A 26,279-nucleotide genomic window follows, 5' to 3' on the forward strand; every position below is an offset into this window, starting at 1 on the left:
ACTAATGTCTGAGTCTTTTTGACTGTCAAGCATGGCAACCTGAACAGAAATGGAAAAATTCTATCATCTTCCTTTTGACAGTGAATGTCCTTCACATCATAGTTTAGAATAACTATGCTCCTCTAAGCTTCTGGCTGTGCTGTGACACTCTATATCAGAGTGGCAGCCAGGGGAGGAGGATAATTCTTCAAAACTTAACATGTCTTTCCTAGACATTAATTAACAAGACACATAAGGTATTAAACCTAATACTGATGAGGTCCTTTGTATCCCAATTGTTTTCTGATTACTTCCATGTATCATGGAAGAAAAGAGAAAGTAAAAGACATGGAATGGCGGATAAAAATGCTACATAAGAAAACAATCTAAGGGAGTATCCACTGTCTAATTATTTTGTTATTTTTAATTTCTACCAGCCTTGAAAATGATATAAGCCAGGCTTATTTTATTATTGTTTATGTTCTCATCATGAATAGGGGAAAAACAAAACCTCATCCTTCCCTTTCCCTTCAGCTTACTGGCTGAAAAATCAGAGACACCAGTTGCATCTGTGCCTAAATGATGGGTGATCTTCCAAAATTCAACAATGCTTTCTGTCTCCCGATGATGTCAGGTAAGCCTGAAGGGAGTGGACAGCTCCTCTCAAAAATATTGCCAACACTGGCCAGAGCCCTAAGACTGGGTGCTTGCTCTGAGGTAGTTATCAACACAGGCCATCATCTACATTTTCTAAGCCTCACCAGAGCTCTATAGAATTATGACTCCTACTCTTAATTATGACTCCTATTTCTTAAGCAGTCCCTATATGCCACATGTTGCTTTATTATGTCTTCAAAGACTGTGAGGCAGGTGCAGATAGTAATCCCATTTCGGAGGTAGGGAAAACTGAGGTTCAAAGCGATGAACATATCCAAGTTCACAGAGTTAGAAACTGGTGGAACTGGGATTTGAATCCAATTCAGTCTCTCTTTAGGGCCTGTTTTTCAATATATAAATCAGACTATACCACGTTGTACAGAAGAAAATTTAGTGACATGAACAGTCAAGTTAATTTCTTAACATGTTTCCCTGAGTAGTCTATCTGAGGGTTTGCCCACTGTGGACAAAGGACCTGCCCCCCACCATCCCTCACTGGGTGGGTAGCCACCTTTCTCTCCCTTAGCCCTCCCTCCACCTGATTACTGATCCTTCTAAATACCCCAGATCCTTCCTTCTGTGTCAGGACTGATTGTTTTCACGGAGTTGTGGCTTTTCTGATGCTCTGTGTCAGTCAGAACTGTGAGATGGAATGGGGCTTCCTCTGGAATCTGCTGTTCCAGTTGGCTGACAACTGGGCTTCAGAACCATCTTTGAAAGTTTCTCCAAATACCCTCCCCAAAGCACTGCAGGTCAGGTGGGCAAGTTTCAGGGCTCTAAGGATCTTTCTTAGTGAGGAAGTAAGAATCTAAAATAGCATGATGTTGCTTAGGTCAGAAACATTCTTAACAGAGAGAATAAGTAAACTCCAAGTTCAAGGTTTTACAGATGAAGACAGACTCAGAGAATGGAATGAAGTCTGCTGGTCTTTGGCTCATAAGAAGTCATGAGATTGTACCCTAAGACTCAAATTTTCTTGTCTGTCACATTGCTTGACTCCATGGGTTGTGTAAAGCCCTTCTGAACTCAGGAAAGGATCTCATCTTTTTGCTGGTGGAGCCCAGAGTGCAGGTGGGGAGCTTCAGGCTGTCAGGCAGAAATCTGTTGATTTACAGATGTGGCTCTGTCTTGTGTACCCCACCCCTGCCTCTCCCCTGACTTGTTTCATCGAGAATAGTTATGCCTACTATCCTTGATTAATTTTTCCTGCTGGGGGCTGCCTCAGAACAAGCAGTAACAAGAGAAGGTGGAAAGATGATGGTACTTGTAGTTGCTGAGTTAAGTCAGAGGAGATCAAAGCCACAGTTTTATCTCCATATCAAGCAAAAGGCCCTTAAAACCCTATCTGTTCCAATTCCCAGGAGCTTCATAAGTAAATATAAAATTGCCTAGACAATCTCACAACAAAAGAAACCCCAATGTAAAAGACAATTTCTTTAGTGCAACTTATTATATATAGATAGTTTTGATTGAATATAATTGACAAAGGAAAAAAGAACTTTCAAAACAACTTTAGAGCCAAGAAAGAAGAAATACATTATAATTATTACACTAAGAATTTTGTCATTAGGATTTTTTTCTCTTATAGAATGCAAAGATACTAATTTTGAAAAATAACATTTTCTGGATTATTCTCTATTCCATAGAACATAGTATATAATATTTCATGAACAAGTCACATGTTAAAAGCATCATATTTTCCATATGTAACCAATAAATTGATGTACAATGTCAGGAAATGAAGTAAATAATTTATCTTCAAGTAGTTCAAATAAAAAAAAAATAAAATGGACCAATAAATTAGCTTGCTTTTCTTTAATTTGGAAGCATAAGCTAACACTCCAACTTGAGTATACGACCTTGTGCCTCAAGCTGCAGCAAGAATTTCACACGGAATCCTACGGAACTATCAAAAGTTATTATCAGTGTTTGCCATTTCTTTCTATAGAACAGATGGAAAACATGAAATGGTTTTCACTTCATTTCAAAATTACCACAATTTTCCCAATAAAAAGTTATATTTGATTTTATATTCAGCCAAATATGCCATTTCCAAGCATAAAACCAAATAAAAAATTCCTGTCAGCATTATCTTTTTTTTTCCTGATACACCTTCAAGGCACAAAATAGTCAGGCAATGAAATCATCCTAGAGAGAAAGTCAACTGTGATGAAAAGAAAAACAAGGAAGAAAAAGAAGAAAAATGGCACACCTCTTGAACACACCATCCACATTCTGGACCCAGCTCAAGGCACCTGGCGCAGGACACTGCGTCTGAAGATGTGCATCTATTGTCTTCTGTAATGAAGGATAAAATGAGCTGTTATGGTTGATCTCATATTAGGAAGTGTAAGCAATTCTAACCAGAATGCTTTTTAAAAAATATTTTTAAAATTGTCAATGGACCTTCATTTTATTTATTTATATTTGGTGCTGAGAATCAAACACAGTGCCTCACATAGGCTAGGCAAGTACTCTACCACTGAGCCACAGCCCCAACCCTAACCAGAATGGTTTTGAAAACTTAAATAAGATGACCTTTTGTTTTAAATACATAACATCAAATAATGTATATTTTCTTTAGGAACAGTCAACTTAATTGTAACTATCAGATACCCAGATAGGTATTACTTAGTTTTATATGGGAGAAAGGAGATGATGGAAATTGATTTTAGATTTTGTAGTTTGGCTTGAAGTCACTGCAGTAAGAGGGGATCCTCCAAATTATTTAGCATGTTCAAGTCTCATTGTATTTCCTATTCTCTGAACCAAGTAGTTTTGGGTGGAGAGATTCTAGAGTTATTCTTATAAAAATTAGCATATGCAGACATCATTCTCCACGTGAAAAGCATGTTGAGTCATAGTGAATGAAGCGTCAGAGAAATAATCTTGATGGACATTTAACATAGTTAAAATGGAAATTCCGATTGTGTCAGTATTGATTATTTTGGTGTGAGAAATATCAGGGCCAGACACAATGGCATGACTCAGTAGTTTATAAGTGGTCAAAAAAATTTTAAAAAGTAAGGTGGTCAAAAGTAAAGTGGTCTAATTGAATGAATGAGTTGTTTTAGTTAATTCAATTTTTCAGATTGGATCACTTGAAGATCATGTACGATTCACTTTTCCACATGTGGGCAGGGCTGGGGAGTAGGACACCCTTAAGAATGGCTTCTGGAGGCAGTGACATCTGGTACCACTTTGCCATCTCATTTTGTTTCTTCTAAACTGTGTTTCTCTTTAACAACTCTAATAGGAATTAAAGAAAACTCACATGCACCCAGATGTGTGGTTCTGTGTACATAACCACACATTGACATGTAGTTTTAAAAGGGATAGGGACAATTCCAATTGGTTTCTTTTTACTTTCTCTTTCTCAACTTCCCCAATATTCTGGAATCCAGGGTAAAACAGTCCTGCCTTGGATGTGGCTCAGCATGGGTGCTGGCAGTGTCAGCAGAGGTGATAACTGGGCAACAGTACCCTACCCTGTATGTCCCAGGCCTGGTTTGGGTTAAATGAAACATCCTTCTCTAGAACCCCTGCTAATTTGTTATTTACTCTCCGAGTCTCCTTATACCATTTGTACTTGGCTTTATAACATCATTTTAAACACATTATCTGAAAGTCCTTCACTGGTCTTTCCAGATGTGGTCTAGAATTCCAAGAACTAAAATTTACTAATGTTTTAGTTAATTCACTACAATCATGGCCACCTAAGTGTGAAGGCTCCTTAGACTAAAAATCTTCCATCTGGTTTAACTACAAAATGTGAAATCTGCTTACCCCTAAACATATTCAGAAGAGTGAAAAACCTTTCCAGTTTTGTTCTCTGAAAGAAAATTGATATAGGTCTAGAAATCAAGCACACTGGCAGAGTCTTATGATCTCAGTGTGTACCCAAAATTTGTAAGTTAAAACTCAGTCTCCAGTTCAGTAGTTAAGAGGTGGGACCTGGAGGAGGTGATTAGACCTGAGGCTCCTCCTTGGTAAATAGGACTAGGCCCCTGAGACAAGAGGCCTCACACCTGTTCAGCCTTTTCCACCCACTGCTTTTTTTTTTTCCTGTGTGAGGCAGAAAGCCTTCATCAGACTCTGAATGAGAGTCTTTATCTTGGACTTCCCAGCCTCTATAAGAAATTAATTCCTGTGAAGTTTGGCAATGTAGCTCAGTGGTAAAGCACTTGCCTACCATGCATGAGGCCCTGGGATCCGTCCTCAATACCACACACACACACACACACACACACTAAAATAAAAATAAATTTCTGTGGTTTATAAATTACCCAGTGTATAGTATTATGCTAGAGCAACATGAAAGGATTGAGACTTAGATGTAACTTGATTTTTACAAGCTGTTGGCCTTGAAATAAGTAGATCATGGAGTAAGAGCTATTTCAGTTCACCCTTGACCAAGTTTCTTACTCAACAGGTAGAGCTTTCTTGTCAGTAGTGAAAACAGCATTCTCATGGAAAGGAAGCCGCTAACTCTAAGACTCTAGTCTTTTTTTTTAAAGAGAGAGTGAGAGAGGAGAGAGAGAGAGAGAGAATTTTTTTTAAAATATTTATTTTTTAGTTCTCGGCGGACACAACACCTTTGTTGGTATGTGGTGCTGAGGATCGAACCCGGGCCGCACGCATGCCAGGCAAGCGCGCTACCGCTTGAGCCACATCCCCAGCCCCAAGACTGTAGTCTTAATTCTAATGGTTGTAGGATTTTGTCCCAAGTTAATCCAAATTCAAACTCAGATTGGGCTCCTACTCCTGTAGCACACATGATACATAACAAATTTACAAGGAAAAAAATCTCTCTTTTCTTTAAAAAGTTCCAGTGCCAACTTCTGTTTTAAACTTCAGACAACTAAGGATGTTGACTGAGAGGGATAGACACTTTGGTCCTGTCAATACTTCCCAGGTTCCGGGGCTGACATTTCTCAGACTCTACGTAACTACAGGGGGGAAAAAATCCCATAAATGGACCTGGAGGAGGCAGATCATATGGTTCTGCAGAACTGGAGGGAAGCCATAAATTGAACTCCATGGGAACTGTGTCAAACATTATTTCTGGAGAGTGTCATGGTTATACTTCACAGAAGACAAGCTAAATACAATTTGACAGGCAGAATTTTAAAGGTTTTCTTTTTAATTTTAAAATGTGCAAGTTAGTAAAATACCTAACATGCAAATATCACATCAATTATAGCAATTCTTGTCACTGAATGGGCAAAGTATTATAAATGCTACCAGTTAGCATATACTAGGAATCTCTCTCTCCCTCCCTCCTTCTCTCTCTCTCTGTCTCTCTCTCTCTCTCTCTCCCACTCACACACATGTGAACACTCACACACCTTTCTGTGAGAATAGAATCTAAGCACACGCATCAACTTCAAGGCACAATTGCTGTTTACAGACACTGGCAATTTGTCATCAGCCTTTGGGTTTGCCCAGCTCATTTGCCCTCTCATCTCTGACGCAAGAACACAGCAGGAAGGCTGCTTTCCTGTGGTGGTTTCTAGAAGCCCTGGGCACTGCCCTGACACCTCATCAGAGCATGTGCCTGACTGGTTCTGCTTCCCACTCTGTGATTGGGGTGGCTACGTGCTCAGATATTAGTCCCGGAATGGCACACTAAGCACCCTATTCTCCATATTCTAGCATTGAATTTTTATGAAGGAACTTTTTATGGATCCTTATGAAAACTCATAAGGACTGGAAGCAGAATGACATTGTTTAAAACTAACTATCATAGAATTCTTCATTTTGTGTTCATTTGTTTTAGCCCTCAGTGCCTCGGGAACTCCATGTTATTAAAAAATGTGCTGCCTTGGCACAGTGGTAAAGGATTTGACAGTCTATTGACAACAAGTGCATACATTCTAAATAATTCTATTGCTTGGTCTACGAGTGTGGGAGCATGGACAGGAGGCTTGTTTTTTCTCATTATGTGACTACTGCAGGTAACAGACTGATGAGGCAGCATTGCTAACAGACTAACTGGGAAGGAACCTCCAAACCTCCATCGCACTGCTGCTTATCAGCCATGTGCCCTTAGGTTAGCTACTTCAAGTCTCTAAGCCATCATTTCCTACACTGCAACACAGGGCTAAGTACATCCACATCAAGCTGCTGATATGAAGATGAAGTGAGACAAAACATGAGAAGCGTAGTGCTCAGGGCACAGAGGGCATTCAGTAAAGAAGCTGTTATAATCTCATTGTAATAAATCACATGTACATATACATACACTTATGTATGTATTACCTATTTGTGTGACTATGTGTGCATGTATTAGGTTCTAGGCTCAGAAAAAAGGATGATGTTATATGTCTTTACATTTGTAGTAAATATAATTTGCTGTCCTTAATGTGAAAATCCCTTGGATCAAAAAGACCAAGTTTGAAATACATAGCTAGTATATAAAAATTGCTATTAAATAAAAAGTTATTGTGTTTTGTTTAATTATTTAAAATGACTCTTAAAATCAAGAAATTTAAATATAGACAAATCAGGCTGATTTATTACAAATACACTTTTTGTCATGACCCTGAAATGCTCTTAGAATGCTTTAATTTTATTTCTATTTGGAAGGTAAACATTGATTGAAATCAAGCAATTTTTAAATTATTTCCCAGAATTAAATGTGTGTGACACATGTGAAATGACCTAACTGCCAGTCAAAAATATTATAAATACCCATCATCAAAAGGATAGAGTACCCAAATATCAGAAACTACATATTTATGATCTATGCTTAATTATTTTTTGTTTTGGATGATGCAATTTTTTCATATTACTTTGCAAATATTTAATCTACAGAAGTGAGAAAGAGAAACAAATACACAAAAACAAAAATCTCCAAAACAAAACAAAACAAAACAAAAAAAGACAATGGAAACTTCAATGTTTGCATTGGGATCTTTCCATAAATCAATGATGAGATAATCGAAAATTACAAAGAAACATTCCTTGTTTTGTGTTGTTGTTAATCTTTATAACAATCTTTCAGTATAACATAAAGAATATCTACAGTTATCTGGAAGAAGGGACATATAAAGGCTGATAAAGATTGTAGTCCATGATATTTAGAACCAATTAGAGTCTCCTATCATGCCTAGACAGAATTATTTGTGAGAAATGTTTTTTTTTCCCCAGGCAGTATCCCTTTCTTAGTTGATCTTACTAAACAAATTAAATTAATCTCGATAATTGCATAAAGCTACTTCATTTTAAAAAAGCAAATATTTACAAAGAATACATATTCTACTTTGATAACAGTTGAAACTAGACAAACTGGCCACATTCAAGTGTAAGGTTCAAACTATAACTCTGAATTTTTTGTTTTATACATTATATACATATCTATATAATTATGATGTTACAGAATATGTTTATATATTGATTATGTTATACATATGTGTGTATATATTATATATAAATAAAATCATGGTCCTCTAAATGTTACCAGTACCTTCAAAAATATAGTACCTGATCATTGAAGTTCTCTTTTATGCAGAAATTTAATGCATGCTATTATTTGATATAAAAATTAAGACAAAGAAATACATTCAAATTCTAATTATTTTCCATTAGCAAAAAACTCTCCAAGTTTTGGATTGAAGTTTCCTAAAGTTTCTTACAAAAGAAACTGTATCTCCAAACAAGGGAACAAAAAATCTACACAACTTCTAGTTTTCCTTTTTCTCTGGGTGTTCTTGTGTTTTATAAATACATAACACAAACCATGTTATTTCATAGCATTTTCTTTTGCCATTTTATTTAGTATTTAGAATATATGAGACGAAATTTTACTGGCAAAGAAGAAGAGTTTAAAAATTGCATAATGTCTGTGGTGAAACTTTAGCTACTAAAATGATTTCTGTGCAATAAATGTGTATTTCAACTGTGCCCATAGAGAAGTGGTTGGAAAATTCATCTTGATATTTGTAGTTATGGTCCTAAGTAATGGGTTTAGAAACCACTACCCTCTATAGTATCATCCAACAAATTACTACTGTTTGATTAGTTTCAAATTTGTAGAAAGTGGCCATTCAGCCCATAATAATGAAAATGAGTATCTTACTGGGGAAAATTATTTTTTTTTTTGAAATAATTTCCACTCTTCTTTGATTTGAAAAAAACATATAACAGTATGTATGTTGAGTGAAAGCACAATTTGGGGTTCTGGTGATTAGGTTTGGCAGTTCGAAGGTTCATTTAAAGGAAAGGAGATGGCATAATGATGTTGCAGTTTAAGAGAAATGTGAAGGAATGATAAAACTGTAAGAAAAAATAATTATCAGAGGAAAACCTAGATAGAGATCCTTGAAAAGTGATTTATTGAGAAAGGAAGTGAGGTAAGTGGTCAGGAGAGGACAAGGCACTAAGCAAAGTACAACTGAAGTCTGCTACCAGACTGATCCTACCCAGGGCTCTAAGGATAAAAGATGCCACAGTGTTTTCCTGTCCTGAGGCAAGGAGGCCTGGCTTTAAACCCTGAGCTGAGTGTTACTAGGCAGCCTGGTGAAGGGTAGAGCAGGGTTGACCTCCCAGACACTTCTAAGCAATGTGGCTTCTTTTGGTGGAGGGCAATTCTTCTGAGAAGGCGGCAGCTGTTAGCCATCAACAGCCATAACTTAGAGCAGCTGGGGATGGGTGTGCCTGCCCTATAAAATAAGTCCCAGTGGGCTCCAACAACATCTACTACAATGCTCTACCCCATAAAGTGATAAACAACCAAAGTATTGAGGTAGAAAATTGCTATTTGCCTGCCTGTGCTATTTTTTTTTTCACTGACAGTGTCCTATATTTATTGAAGATGGCACTAAGAAGAACTGAAATGCCACAATCCCCAGCTTCTCTTGCAACAATGCTGGTTGTATGACTAGTTCTACTGATTGGGATGAAGCCGGAAGCTGCTTAATGAGGCTTCTGTGAAAGCTCCTCAAAAAAAGAGTGTTGCCCTTTGCCTGTCTTCTTTCTTTCTGCCTGGAACATAGATGTGGTGTTTTGACCTGCAGCACCATATTTAGAGGGAAGTTGTCTTAGGGAAGCCACTGCTAAAGATGCAGTGTACCGGCCTCTCCCGGTACACTAAGTCTGTCGCTCAGAACTGTCTGATGGGAAGAAGACATTTTACCCCAATCCTATTTAATGTACTGCTTTTAAGGGCTCTCTCTTTAAAAAAAATATTAAATTGATTAATTTATTTTAATTAGCTATATATGACAGAAGACTGCATTTTGATTCATCATATGCAATTGCAGCACAACTTTTCATTTCTCTGGTTGTACATGATGTAGCATCACACCATATGTGCAGTCATACATGTACCCACAGTAATGATGTCCATCTCATTCCACCATCTTTCCTGCTCCCATGAACCCTCTCACTTTCTTGATATTGTCCTTTTTTAAATGTTTTTATTTGTTTTGTTTTAATTAGTTATACATGACAGTAGAATGCATGGGAAATAATTTCTCATTTTTCTGAGTGTACATGTTGCAGGATCATATTGGTCACACAGTCACATATATACATAGATTAATAATATCTGTTTCATTCTATTATCTTTCCTATCTCAACATCCCCTCGCCTTCTCTCCCTTCACTTCCCTCTACCTGATCTAAGGTAAGGCTATTCTAAGAGCTCTCTTAAATTTAACAGATTAAAACAATGTCTAACCCATGAATTTTCATCTGAGTTTGGAAAGATAAGAAGAGAGTGACAAACAGAATTCAGCTTAATAGTTTTTTAAAAACTTGTTAAGCCTAACTTTACTCTATGTGAAGCAGACCCCTCATATTGAAGAGATGTAATTTTTCATGTTTCGTTAGTCTGTTTTCCCTTGGAAAACTGAGATTACTAGGCTCTCAGTTTCTGGCCTCACAAAGGCTTAAACTCATTTTCTTTATATTCCCAGTACATGAGTCTCACACCTGGATCACACTCAGAAAAAAATGTAATGAATAAATGGAATTCTATGTTGAGGTTAATTTAGCAATTTAATTACTGAGATTTTTCTAATTTTTGACTACTCGTGTTTTTAAATAACCTTCATTTCCAAAAGCAATTTATTTCAAAAGGCGACATTACTATGTTTACTTAATGATATACATCTGGATGAATTTATCTTGATTCTTCCAAATCTTGAAAACAAATTTACCTATAGTGACACTTTTTTGTTTGTTTGTTTGTTTGTTTATATTTGGTATTCTGATATTGTTCAGTTCTGCTGATTTATTTTAAGACAATCAAATTTCTTTCTAAAGAACTTTGGATATTTAATAAAATGATATCAAATTGAAATAACTACTACATTCCTTTACATTTTGTTGTTGCTTAGATCTAAACCAAATTTTGGTTCAGCAAATGTCCCTTTTCCCTCTATGTTTAAATAATTTGTTACTGAGCAGAACTTCCTCATAATGCCAGTATTAGGAAATACCAGTAATATCTTTGCTTCTCTAAATTTGAGTTTTTCAGGCTTTGATTATATGCAACCTGTATGTTCCAGAGACAAATTTCAACCTTTCCTGTTACACAGCAAATAATTCATGTGATTATAATAATGTTTATGCTGGCATAAAATCGTTGGAGAGCAAAAAAGAAAAAAAAAAGTCCCTTTTGATCCTGGGCAGATTAGGGAAGGATGGAGCAATGCTACACATTCCACTAGTCTGCCCTGCCTTCTTTGGGGCAATCCCAATGTGAGTCAGAGCTTAAAGGGCTGGGACGGCATCAATCATAACTCTAATTCATGATGGAATTTACAAGAAGAACCACTGTATAGCCACTAATGACACTCATTGGTATTGAAATCCATTATCATAAGAAGCTTGGTCAGATGGGACCATAACAGAATTTTGTGTTGTAATCCACTTATACACATTGTAATCAATTTTGCTCTGAAAATGCTCCAATTGTTGCACATAGTGGGTGACTGTACATTTTATCGTTTTATGCTCTACCCTAAATATCTTTTTTTTTTCTTGAAAGGAAAAAAAGTTCTACAGGAACAACAAATGTAAATTGTTGTTTCTGAGGTAAGTGGAAGATTAAGGTCACCCTAAATTCTTAGTAGTTTTGGTGTTGTGGAATGAAAAGCAAAAATAACCAAGACACTTTATTCAAAGATTAGAAAGAACATGAAAAGAGAAAAATAACCCCAAGTGTTAGCCATGAAGGACTGTCAATATAAACATGTTGGCCTGGAGCTGGTTTTGAAGAATAAGTAAAATGCAGAAATCTGATTGAAAGTTGATTATGTTTAGATCACATCCTATGTACATCTTGACATATATTATTTGATGTGCGAAGCAGATGAAGGAAAATAAAGAAAGTTTGTCATTTGCATTTGAAAATGACTTGGCAGTTCTTATTTTTTCCTAGGCCATGACATTTCTTTGGTGGGCCAAATGGTCACTCAGCATAGAAGAGTAGCTCCTGAAGAGCATCCCATTCAGTTTTGCAGTTGGCTGTTTATCTAAGCACAGCAGTTTGTCCTCTGACACCTGGTGGGAATCTGTGAGAAAGTAAAGTGAGAGAAACTTAAGTGGAAAGATGGGGGTTCTGGGCTCTCCACATGTCCTTCCTAATTCAGACCTGGAACTTCAAAAAGCCTCAGCATCTCAAGACTCAAGGAGGGTTCCAGAGGCCCTCGAGGTAAATTCTGGTTAAAGCTGTATTTGTCTAACTTGGAAAAGCAATATTAGTCATGTGCTTTGTTTCTTGTTTTAACTGGAACTTTTCCATACATTCCAACTGTCCTGTTTATGAGGCACACTCCCTTTCTATAAAAGCCAAAGTATTCACCGTTTCCCACTCTGTTCCTCTAAATAATGTTTTCAATTTAACATACTAGATTGAAAGAGTTCCAGGGGCTCTTCCTATTCTCCTTTCCTCTCCAACTCTTGGCAGGTATGAATTTCCTTTCTTCCACTTTAAAAACAAAACAAACAGAACAACAAAAACAACAACAACAACTGTTTTTCATGTCGAATTTAAGTGCCTTGGTTAAAAAAAGATTAAAAATAACAGCTCTTGGATAGTAGGAATGCATTTACTAGGAAGTATCTTTAAAATCTGACGTCCCATTGCAGGTGTGCATTTGATTAGAGCCACCCTAAACTGTAAGGAATTTTGTTTCAAGTAAAATAAACATATAAAACTCAAAGTGAATTTTAGTTCACTTATGATTTGGTTTTCTTTGTGTTATATTGCAAAATTCAAACAAGTTAAAAAAATTGGACACTGCCACCTTGAAAAATGAAATCCATATATACAATAGGAGAAAATCAGAGAATATTAAAAAATGGGTCATATATCAAGCATTTTGTAAATTTATAAAAATCCAATGAGGAAAGCACTAATGCCCATTTTGCCGAAGGGAAACTAAACTTCAGAGAGGCTAAACTGCATCCCAAAGTCACACAGCTAACAAGTACAGGGAATGCGTTTAACTGTAGAGCCTTTCCTTCTGAACACTGTCCAAAAAGGGAATAACATAAAGACAGCTATTCCAAATTAAGACTGGAAACCCTTTGGTATTACTATTATTAGTCCTTAAGTGATCACTCAATAATAATAATAATGATAATTCCTGTGTACCTCAAGATAATTCTTGAATGTTGTTATTTTTCCAATGATCCATACCAAGGCAATCTCATTTTCCCACTCTAAAAACAGGGATGTTAGGTTCTCCTCAGCAGGATTATGTTACCCCCACAGTGCCAAAGACCTCCCCAAATACTTCAGTGCCCTTTTCAAAAATTCATTTTTTTACTATGCACAGGGAAACTCTGAGTTTTTAGCATAAAAGTCCCAGCCTGAACGTCTCCCTGAGCGCATGAATCAGATTGGCTGGTGCTTGTTCAGCATGGGAGAGCAGCTCCTTTTACAACTGTGTTTCCCCATCTCCTGCCAGGGGATGTCTCTGAGCTGCATGCAAATTAGGCAGAAGCACATGAAATGGTGTTCACAGTTGCTGTTTCCATTTATGAATTTCCAGTTCTGCCCTGGAAGCCAAATCTGGAACAGGGAAGAAGGCAACTTGTTCTCGTCCTAACCCTGTAGTCTCCTGACCTTGGTTTGACAATTTAACTCTGCTGAGACTGTGCCTGCCAGCTGATGAAGTGGGGAAACTGATCCCCACCCCTCATTCTGTGCTGCATTCATCCACTGTGCCATGAAAACACTGAAAAAGTAGAGTATGAGTTAAAATGATTGGTGGGGAACTCCGACTTTACAGCACATACAATTCTGTTAGTTTATGGATTATTTTAAGGATACTTGTACAAATAGAAAAGATTTATTTTAAAAGGTCACCAAAATCCTTATACTTCAGATTTAACAGTTGCCCACAATGCAAAATGATGATTCACGGTTTCATGTTCAACATTGTCAGCAAAGTGATATGAGCAAATTTTGGGGGGTTCTACATATTGACTGCAGCAAGAGTTTCACAGGCCTATGTGTCTGTCAAACCCTATACATCAATATTTAAACTGATGAAGTTTATTGGTTAAATTATATCAGTACAAGCTATTTAAAATAACATCATAAATAAACTTAGATGGAATCCTATATGTACAATCTGTGCATAGTGAAGAAACATGCTTTTTCTGAGGCTACAGAGAAAACATTAAATTACATTATATAGCTTTTAAAAAGTAAACCAATGACACATTATATAAGTCTTTTGGCTTACAGATTGCTTAATGGTTAATTAAAGTTATTCATCCCTATACAGTATTTGATTGATTTACAAATTTTCTTCTGTGAAGATTAAGAGGTAAATTATTTAAATGTTTTTTTCATATGGATTAAGCTCAATTGAGATGATAAAAATATTTTCAAATTCAAAAATTTATTTCTTATATTCTACTTGAATTTTTTGTAAACTCTCAGCAGCATGAGAAATTAACAGAACATGTAGTGATACCAGTGTAAGATCATCATAGTAATTACTGCTATTATTAATAGAAATGTAGTAATACCAATGTAAGATCACCATAGTAATTAATGCTATTACTATCACTATAATACTAATGTGATTTGAACTACACAAACAATAATATAGTTTATATCATATTCTCTAAAGTAAAATTTCTTCTATCCACAATTTCAAGAATGATTCTAAATATTTATATCTATTCTACGTTTTATTTTATTTAGGTATTCAGGCAAAAGAAAATTCTGAATTATAATCAAAAGATTTTAACCTAATTGTACCTTATAGGATAGATACTGAATCTATTATAATAATTAAATTATCTTCAACTATTCCAATTAATATTTGTCCTATTTAATTTTGCTGGAATTTGAAAACATACACATGGTAGAGCTAGTATACATAGGAAATTTTATATTAATGCCATATTATCCATATTGTCCTTTAAAATTCTTGTTTCATAGTCCCCATAATCCTAAAATAATCCAGCTATGGCTTCCCCTTCATCATAACTCATCTTTGCCTGGAGTCCATCATTACTTAGAGAAATTTTCAAACAGTTTTAATGCTCTCCTTGCTCTGACTACTACTGTTGGGATGCTGCCCCAACCCTCATCTGAAAACTTATCCACTTTTTTTTCTTTCTAAATTCACAGTTTTGATTTAATAGACCCTATTTTGCTATCATCACCAGACACATTTAATGTGTTCTAACTTTTACAATGGATTTATCACTTTGCTCCAGGATTTTCAGCCTCACCCAATTCACTCCCACACCTCACTGCTTCCACCATGGACAGAGCTACTAAGAATCCCCGAGGCCAGTGGCTTCCACAGGAATTCTCACAGGCCATTAAGAGGACCACTGGATCATAAAACCGCGTAGGAGAATTTAGGCTCAAGTAACCAAAGAGAAGCTAAATAGTGACAAATTCAAGAAGAATCAGAGAATGAAACAGAAAGCATGCTACTGCGCCAAGAACTCTAAAATATAAAGTTGAAAGTACACAGAAGTAGGTCAGACACAAATGGGATAACAAGCAACAGCTCAAATCTGTTTGAAGTCGCCTTGAGGTGCCTTGGGGAACATAGCCATTAGCCAGATAAGGACGAAAGAGACCCTTTTAAAATTTCTTTCTCATCTCATTTGGCTCCTAAACCCTACTTTTACTCAACATGTTTTTTTTTTTCACATTCACTATTCTAATTCTTTCTTCTGAATCATTCAAGAAATTTTAGCATATCTTCCGACTTAGATATGACCTTAGATTTACTTTATATTACAGAGAATACCTAAGTGATCTTCATTCTTTTCAACTCAAAATTATCTTTGTTCTCTGTTTGGAAAAGGAGATTTCTCTTCCTTGCCAAGATCATTTCCTCTTTGCCTTTGAATGAATTGCTCACTCAAAGGCAAACAATAATTTCCTAATTATATTTAGCAACTAGGTTTTAGCAATGTTTAAATGTCCTCTGCCTTTTAACAGTGAGTGGGCACTCTATTACTTCAGCCACTCTCACACTACTCCCCTATTCATCTCTTTGGCTATTTTTACATCCTCTTCCTCACCTTCACACCTCCAGGTTTCATGAGCTAACAAAACTTTAAGACTCAGCTCCTCACACATGACTACCAAATTAGTATCTTTAGTTCCAAACTAGCACCCAAGTCTGTCCAGAATTTTCAGCAATCTTTTGGACATCCCCCTTAGATTCCTGATGCATCTTCAAAATCCACAGGTTTCAAATAAAAGTCATGTTCCTCTTCCTAATTTGAATGACCTATTTCTGTTAACTAACATTATTTTCCCATTTACACTCATCTCAATCTTTGTGGTCAAACAGATTTCTCCCCCTCAGGGTACCCAAAACCTGTGAGTTGCTAGGACTCTACCTCTACTTCTGTGTCTTCAGCATTCAGGTCTCCCATTTCTATTTCCACTGATTGCATTCTAGTATAGATCCTCATTTGTCATTTGCTTTATTGCAACAACCTTCTTAGAATCTCTCACAATCAGCATTACCACTAAAAATCATTATATGCGTGGTTGCCAGTTCTACTCGCTGATTCAGTGTGATCACATTATTATACTACTGATACAGAAAAAAAAAAAAAAAAAACCCTTGGGTGATTGTCCACCACTGGAGAAATAGAAAAGTATATGAAATTGTTCTGTGGGCAAAATATCTTAGACTGAGTGATTTATTAGGAACAGAATTTATTGCTCACTGTTCTGGAGACTGGAAAGTCCAAGATCTAGGTGCCAACAGATTTGGTGTCTCATGAGGGCCCCTTCCTAATAGATGATGGCTTCTTGCTGTTTCCTCACATGGCAGAAAGACAAAAGGTACAAACACACTTCTTCAGGCCTCCTTTATAAGGACAGTAATCCCATTCATAAAGACTCTGCCATCATGTCCTAGGCAGCTCCAAAGTCCCTTCTCTTTAATACTACCATATGGAGAATTCGATTTTAATATATGAATTTTGGAGGAACACGAACATTCAGACCACAGCAAAATGTTCTTTTAAAAAATCTACTATTTTGAAGTCTACAGTCTCTTCTTCCATGGTTCTCTTGATGCCCTGTGCCATAGTCAAGTTTCCTCCCTGCCAGCAGAGGCACCTTGTGCATTTCCCTGTTACAGTTCTGCTAATAGATACTTATGCCACTTACACAATATTTCTGCCACCAAATCCTCCTTCCTCTCTTCTGGTAGAGTTGATCTCTTCACTATCAAATCCTTACATGATTTGTATTTTGACACTTCTGCAAAGTTATTTGTATGTGTTATTTATTTGTATATTGAGCATGCTTCTGTAATTTACATATTATACATATGCAAGTATATATATCAAGAATCGAAATCCTCAAAGAGGTAATAATAATAGGTAATTTGGAAAGTATTCCCTAGACCAGTTCACTGTGGAAGCTTTGTTGGTCTGTATGACCTTCAGGTATAACCACAGGTCCTGTGCCTCTTTACAGGGGATCAGTTTCATCACCTGGAGTTAAGAGTAGCTAAAGGCATCTGTAGAAAGCCCATCTCCTCATTGGGAAGAGACAGAGTGAGTCTTTCATGCTGGAGGCCAAAAAGGCTTCCTAAGACTTCTTTCCTTTCTTGCACAGGAATTGACAGCGAGCCCCAGAGCCTCCCCTCTCCCTCACCACTATCTACCTTGAGTTCCTAATCTCACTGATGTTGTTTAATCAGTCTCTACAAGATGCCCCAAACTCCCAGGCTTGCCTTCATCTCCCCGCATGTCCTAATCCTTCTAAGCTTCTGCAAAACCCTCTTTGCACATCTCCTTTACAGCTCCAAAATCCCACCCTAGTGCCCCCTGAAATTCATGGTGCATTTCCAAAAGAACAGCCTCTCAGTCACTTCTCTGAATGTTCCCTTTCCCTTTTAACAGAATGATGCCTCACTTTGACTCCTCCTATTAAAGGCCTCTCACGGCTCTTGGCATCCCTTTTTTCTAGCCTCCTGTATTCATGGGCTCATCACCCAGTGCCTTCAGGTCCTCATTCAAGCTTCGCCATTGCTAACAAAAATGGGAACCCCTGAATTTGCCTCTGATATCCCCACTCTCCAAAAAATGAACCTCCAACCCTCCTCTATTTTTTCCCATTGCACTTATGACCTTCGAACACACTAGATAATTGCTTACAACCATGTATCCATTATTTATTTTGTCTCCACTCTCCCAGAATTTAAGACTCATGAGCACAAGGACTTTTGTCCTTTTGTTCCCTAATCTTTAAATGCACCTTGAACAGTGCTTGCCACACAATAATTATCAAATTATCAACTCATGAATTAGATTTTAGTGGAAATTGGAGTATCTTCTAAATGGTATGTATGTTTGAGTGCCGGTTTCCTCCTTTAGAGTGATGTATTGAGATGGAGACCATTCTGTTCGTATGTGCCCCTGAGGCCCAGGGACTTGGCTCAGATATCACCTTCTCAGTGACAGCCTCACTGTCACCTCCCTTGCCAGTACTGCTTGCTGCCCATCGAGGGGTGCTCTCTATAGATGGTGGAAGGCACAGAGCACTGGCTAGTATGCTGTACACTCTATGTCTTTGTCTATTGTCTCTCTCCTGTCATTAAAATGTAAGCTCCAAGAGTGCAGATATTTTGACCATTTTGTTTACTTCCATCCCCCAGGGCTTAGAGAAATATCAGGTACATTGTAAAGACTCAGTGTGACTTTATTGAATATGATAAATGATGTCTCCTCTGCAGTGATCAAAATGCCCTATGTGCACACTCTGTCTCTGATATGATGTGTTTATTTCCAGGTTATTTACTTAACTTTCTCCCCACCGTGTTCCCCTTCTCTCAGTCAGCTCAGGAACTCAGGACATGTGCCTTGGAGAAGCTCTGCTTGGACCCTACTCTCACTCCTCGAGCTGTTCTGCACTGCTTCTCTGCACACATGGTAGTATTTCTTTTTTTCCTAAATTTGCCTCTGATATCCCCACTCTCCAAAAAATGAATACTCACACATTTGTTCTTCCTGTCTTTACACGCACATTTCACAGTGTATACAAATAGCTAAAAACAACGCAAGTTTTCATAAGTACCATTAGGGTGCAGAATGCATATCCTGGGATCCACTTTATATTGATGGGTTTTATGGTGTCTCTAAGGACATGCTGTACTTACAAAGGCAGACCATATGTACTGTAAAATCAAAGTTGCTGGAACCTTCCATTAACCAGGGCTCTGCCCTCTAATTCTTAGCTGAAGGAGAAAAAAAAGCTTAGAAATTAAGTATTAATATTTATAAGAGACTTTGAGGTTCTGTCTTGCATCAGAACACATCTGTCCTATATCCTGTCTGATTGAGAAATCTACAGCACTGGTAGCCAAAAACTCCTCCCAGACTACGTCACTCTCCTGTAGTGTGTACCCACACAGTTCCTCAGAAGAAATTACACTGTCCACAAGAAATCCTCTTTGTCTCCACAGCAGCTGGTCAATGCCAAGTACTCTGAGTAGGTGCTCATGCAATACTTTCTGATTTATTGAGTAAGTGGTAACTGTGAGGTTTTGCAAATCTGATCAAATGATAACTGTGAGGATATTCTCAAATATCAAGGAAATTTAAATAATGTGCTTGCCAAGACATGAGAATGAGCATATTCATCTTAAAAAGATTTGAAAAGAGTCAGAATATGAATGATCATAGAATTTAATTAATTATAACTCTACCTTTCACACATACTGTAGGCAACCAGAATTTTACTTTGTTCTTCACCTTCTTATGGGAAGCTCTGTTTGTATTATTAAAAATTGCTGGATTAGGGGCTGGGGTGCGGGTCAGTGGTAGGACACTGGCCTAGCATGTGTGAGGCACTGGGTTCGATTCTCAGCACCACATAAAAATAAATAAATTAAATAAAGGTCCATCAACAACTAAAAAAAATTATAAAAAAAGGAAGACACATTAAAAAAAACTGCTGGGTTAGAATGAAGAGAAGGATAAAGAATTACTCAAAAGAGAAATAATGATTATTTGGGAGCACAAAGCAGAAAAATCTACTTCTTATGAGATTTTTGAGTTATAATGATTTCAATGGTATTTCTCTATTCATGATTTTTATTCTATTTTTTATTTATATATGATGGAAGAATGCATTACAATTCTTATTACACATATAAAGCACAATTTTTCATATCTCTGGTTGTATGCACAGTATATTCACACCAATTCGTGTCTTCATACCTATACTTTGAATAATAATGATTATCACATTCCACCATCATTAATAACCCCATGTCCCCTTCCTTCCCCTTCAATCCCTCTGCCCTATCTAGATTAAAAAGATTATTTAATGCCTGCTATTAATTCATGGCATTGTGGAGGATCTTAAGGATATGATAGGTGCCTGTGTGAAGCTTATGAAGTAACAGCAAAACCTGACATAAGGCAGAACCAACAAGTGTGTCACCATAAGGAACAGGCAGCGTATATGGGTCAGATCACAGGAGGATGTTGCCTCCAGGGGAAACAAGGAGGTACAGAGAAAATGTCCCTGTGGAATTCCCTCAGTCCTTTTTTTATAGGATTGCATGTCAATTCAGTTTGGTTCTCCAGTAGATTCTGACTCTTAGAAAGAACACCATATTGTCAGGCTGCTGTTGAGAGCTGGCCCATTCAGCTGGATTAGTAATTAGTAGCAAAACAGCAGCAACCTGTTCGGAGACATGAAATCATTCCCCCACATCCAACACCCTAGGTATAATCTTTGATTCCTGAACTCTTCTAGTTCCTACTCCACTTCCCATTAGACCTCAGATCTCTTTTGTTTTCCAACACTTGAAAGGGTTCAGGTTCAACCCAACACTTCTGCCTAAATCCCTAAGTTGCCTTTGAAATTACAGTCAACCATAAAGAGGCATTACAGGAGAAACTGCCTCACCTTGACAGACTATAGCATGCCTATCTTCTCAGATTCATGTTTCAAATCCATTGACCCATGCAGAAGTGCCTGGATTTATCTATCCCTTCTGATCTGGAAGGCTCTGCACTGTTCTCATGTGCCAACTAAATTCCAAACTCAAGTGTTTTCAGGTTTCTGTGCTCTCAACTTGGCCTAAGCTTGTGTTGATTTTGCCTCCAGTACAAATCTGAAGCACCCAGAACCCCACTATACCTCATCTTTGCATGGTAACAATTTAGAAAATAAATGGATGAAAGATCTTTTACCAAAAGTGCCACAGGTATGCACATGATTGGAACTGCCATCTTGCATTTTGAAATTCTCTGCCAGTCTCACAACATTCATGCTGCTCCTCTTGTGATCCTTTGGATAGAGGAGGTCACTGTGTATCTGGGCGACATCCAATAACCTAGATTTCTATGACTAATGCATTTGGACTATCTTGTGCCACTTATCGTCCATCCCCCTGAAAGCTCTAGAAAGCTGAACTTGCACAGTTGAGGGTAAAGATTTTGGGAACCCAAATTCCTCCTAAGAAAGTCAGGTTTAAGAGTGACACCATGCTGCAGAGGAGTGTTAGTCCAATTTTTACTGCTGTGGCCAAAATACCTGACAAGAACAACTTAGAGAAGGAAAGGTTTATTTTGAGCTCATGATTTCAGATATTTAGTCCATAATCCGCTGACTCCATTGCTCTGGGCCTAAGGTAGGACAGAGTATCAAAGCAAAAGATCATGGGGAAGAAACCTACTCCACTCGTGACAACTAAAAGGCAGAGAAAAATGGGGAATGGGCCCACAGGGAAGATGTATCCTTCCAGGGCATGTGTCTAGTGACTCACCTCCTCTAGCCATGCCTCACCTCTCCAGGTACCACCCAGTTAGTCTGTTCAAATTATTAATCCATTAACTGGATTAATCCACTAATTATGTTATAGCTCTCATGATTAAATCATTCAACTCTGAACATACCTAGATTAACAGAAACTTTTGGGGGACATATCACATTCAAACCAGAACAGATGGGCTTCTGAAAGTCAAGGTCATTCAGTAGTTATTGGAAGTTTTCAGGGTATGTTACTTCTCTGCTTATCAGTAAGTACCCTTAATGAAGATTTTCAAGTAGATTGACCATTTAGTAGGTCCCCTGACATTATGGCAGTTTTAGAGAACTCAAAGGCCCAACTCTGGTGTATTTTGTGGCCGAATGTTCCTTAATACAATCCTAGGAAAATCTAGTTGTTCAAAATGCCAAGAATACCTGCATTCCACACCTGGGATTTTTTTGTTGTTGTTGTTGAAAAAAAAATTAAACACAAAGATTTAGAATTATCTGGTGTAGGAGAAAAAAATAGATTCATGCCATCAATATTTAAGAAGTTCATCTGTAAGAAAGAAGAGGGTAACATCCAGTGATAGTTCTGAGTGACCAAACATTCCTACACTGCCAGGAAGTTCAGTCAGAGGCAACACTTGTCTTTTTTTGTTGTTGTTTCAAAATCAAACACATCCCTGGGAGGCTGAATTTCTCCCACAAGCCCTGATTTCTGATTTTTCGCAATATCCGTAAGTCAACCTCTGCCCCGAAAAGTCTGACACCAGATAATCCAACCTCAGAGTACTGTGAGCTCTGGCACACAACTGATGCTAAGCTGACCTCCAAGCAGCCCAGGGTCAGCCCTGGATGTGTAGATTCACATCAATGTGCACCCTAATAAGGAGGGCTGGGCCTCATTCTCCAGCTGCACAGAGTCCCTGTCCCTTCTCTCAACCCTTCACAGACCCATCAGATGCCATGGAGCATCAGGACATTGAAGGTCTTGGATTTGCATGTGCTTAGATTCTTCATGAGGTATCAAATATGGTACATCCTTGGAATTAAGGACTGTTACTAAACATTTAGTCCTCATATTTCTATTACCAACCTCAAAGGTCAGGCACTATGATTCTAGACACTGGCTCTCACCTGATGGTTCTCATTCTATCTATATAATTGAAATTCTCATTTAAATGGAAGTTTTCAATCAAAACAGGATAGCTGAGACTGTGATTTCCATCTTGAGTGTTGTGTTTGTTTTTACTTTCATTGTTACCACCTTGATACTAATTTTCTTGGAACCTGAATTCTATCTATCATTTGTAGAGGGTTCTCATTTGCAAGTTATGACCCATTTGTGTTCAATTCCCCATAAAAAATCCAAACCAAATGCATAAAGACAATGGAGCAATACCTTGGGAGGTATGCCTAGTGCTAAGAAAGGGACCAGCTTGGACATGGTCTTTTTTTGCCAACAATACAGTTTGCTACAATGACTTCTTTGTTTCCAACTAGAACATCCAGTTCTACAGCAATTGCTGGCCATCCCACAACTTTCTTGTATTCTTTGTTCAGCTGCAGTCAATGAATAACTTACATGACCAGGCACAGCCAGACTAGCCTTTTAGCTCCTCTCCAGCAGGCTATTAGAAAAGCCTTCACCTAGTCTGACACTCTGAAAGGTACATTCTGTCAACCCAGTCCTTGTAAAATAATTTTGAAATAAAAATTAATTACTTTGTTTGATCCAAATATTCTAAAATTCCTTTATAGCAGAGTGATCACCCCTAATTCATAAGGATGATGCATTCCACCAAAAGCCTGTATCTACCTAGTATCTGCAACAGTTCAATTCCAAGGAAAGGACCTTAAAACCACACTACATTCAACTGGGACTTCATTTACCACTGGCATATCTTGAAATATCAATGGAAGTTTAAGTTCAAAGTAGTACAAAATATCAAACCATCCCTGAACAAAATCCCCTGTACACCTCATATTCCTGGAAGACATATTCTTCACAGTTTTTCAGAGCTAAAATGCTTCTAGTCTCCCCTTCTCCTGCCTTCATTGCCAGCCCTTCTCCTCACTTCCAAACCCAATCCCTCCCCAGGGATTTGGCCAGGACTATTCCTGTTTCACCTTGTAGACTATCCAGGGACTGTGACAATTTATTTACTTAGGCAATACTCTAGAATAATCAAATTACACCAATGCATATCTGAAATTGCAAAGAATCTGTCTTTGACAAATAGAGCAGTATTTGACGGTGAAAACACACACACATACACAAAATCTTGAAAGGAGAGGTAATGTATGTCTGAAACCAGTAGTCAGTATAGTCATGATAGTCGGCTCACTGATAAGGTCAGAATGAAAGGTCACTTTTTAAGACCTTATCTAATGTTTCAGAACATGATGAACTTTTAATACTTCAAATAGCAGCACTCAAAAGCATCTTTTAAAATCATCTTAAGATGATCTTCCAGAAGACCACTATAATTCAACATTGTAATTTTAATTTAATGATATTAATTTTATTTGCTAAGTTAATTTCAGTTAGAGACATTTTAATTTTATTTTTATTTATGGAAAAAAATATTTTGTGTGTGCTGATCGAGATCAAACCCAGCACATGCTGGTGATCTACCACTGAGCTGTTCCCCTAACCCAGGGAAATAACCTGAATATATCTGTTTAATATTATAATTGTCTAGCAAGTACTGGTCCCTGCACTTTTGTTGAAAGGTGGGATTGTTTTAATTAAATTATAAACTTGCAGTGGAAATAATTCAGACTTTCATTACAGTTTTTTTGGTGTGTAAATTATACCAATTTTCTGACTGTGAAAGTACAAAGAAGGTCATATTAAGATTGATTTTATATTGAAAAATTGTCCTTTCACTCCATGAAGGCAGTGTGGTGGTGTTTCTCAACACATTAACTCATTTATACATATTAAACATGTCAGCTGAATAATTTGACCAAATTTAGTTCATTCATGTCAGTAAAATGTTCTTGCCCGTGACAAGTTTTAAATTAATAGCAAAAATAAAATGTAAAACTAAATTAAGAATATGCACACACTAGCTCCTATTATAACACTCTTCATAAGAGGGTGGAACTCTGTTATCTGTACACATCCCAACAGGGATTTTTTATGGAAATTTAAAAGCTCATTGACACAGGTAGCTCTTATACAGTTGACCTGGTACTTCCATTGCTTGTCTGCCCCACCCCCAGAAATATTTCAACTGCCCTAAATTTTTTCAGGGTTAAGAACAAGAGAGATCAAACAGCAGTGAGCATAGCAAGACCAAATATTTAACACTTATAAACTAGGCCAAGAAATCATTAAATTCAATAAAGTTGATCTTTCTTCCTTGAAAGATTATGCACTTATAATTTAGGAGGCTAGATCTCTGGCTTTAGATCCCTTTAGATCTCTGGCTGGGAATTTGGCAGTGAGCACTGCCTCTCCAGTCTAGGATCCATCCCCCTCCTATTCCACATTTGAACTTATTCTGCACCACAGGTAGCCTGGGCACTCCAGCCCACATGTCTGAGCTCCATCTACTTCTCTTGCATCAGCCACCTTTGGTCATCCTTGCCCAGGATTTGGAAACATGGGTGATGTGATTTACCAAAAGAAAGAAGGCCCTGACAGTAGCTTGGGGCTGTTGGGCAGAGAATTGTGGAGATGATCTAGAAGTGGGTGACAGACCCTAGATGGGTGTACTCTGTGGACTTCTTGCCCCTGGTTGGGACCATAGTAAGAGGAGGACAGATGCAGGACTTCCAGGGCGGGGGTAGGAATTGGATTCACCCTTGGAATCCATCTATAACGGAGATTCAGAATGATGAGTCAAATCCAGAGCTTAGGTCAGAATTCTGATTCCATTACTTATCAGCTAAGAGATCTTGAAGATGTTATTCAATTTCTTTGTAATTAGTTTGCCTACTTATAGTAGTAACAGTTCATAACTTGGAGGATTGTGGCATTCAGGACTATATTATATTTTCAAATCATGTTTTCAGGAGGGTACCTGGCCTATAGAAATCCTTCCCAAATTTTAACAAGTCTTATCCTTTTAACTACAGAGCTCAGTATAATGCCTATCATAAAATTGAAGGTGCTTTAAGGAAACCTGAATAATTCCTAAGTCGTTGATCCACTTTTAGTTGAGTTTTGTGCATGGTGAGAGATAGGGATTTAATTTCATTTTGTTGCATATGGATTTCCAGTTTTCCCAGCACCATTGTTGAAGATGCTATCTTTTCTCCAATGCATGTTTTTGGCAACTTTGTCTAATATAAGATAATTATAATTTTGTGGATTAGTCTCTGTGTCCTCTATTCTGTATCATTGGTCTACCAGTCTGTTTTGGTGCAAATAACATGCTGTTTTTGTTACTATTGCTCTG

The 26,279-nt window shown here is 37.4% G+C and overlaps 1 protein-coding gene across 2 annotated transcripts in view; it reads right to left on the reverse strand.

Annotated features, from left to right (window-relative positions):
- ITGB8 (integrin subunit beta 8) overlaps positions 1 to 26,279 on the reverse strand; it is an 86,851-nt gene that overhangs the window by 49,868 nt on the left and 10,704 nt on the right. For both annotated transcript variants that reach the window (XM_081283764.1, XM_081283763.1), the window contains exon 2: positions 2,849 to 2,934. In XM_081283764.1, the coding sequence (XP_081139890.1) occupies positions 2,849 to 2,934 (86 nt within the window). The remainder of the gene's footprint in view (positions 1 to 2,848; positions 2,935 to 26,279) is intronic.

Source organism: Spermophilus citellus (assembly GCF_964194105.1).
Source record: "Spermophilus citellus genome assembly, chromosome: 3".
Taxonomy (NCBI): Eukaryota; Metazoa; Chordata; class Mammalia; order Rodentia; family Sciuridae; genus Spermophilus; species Spermophilus citellus.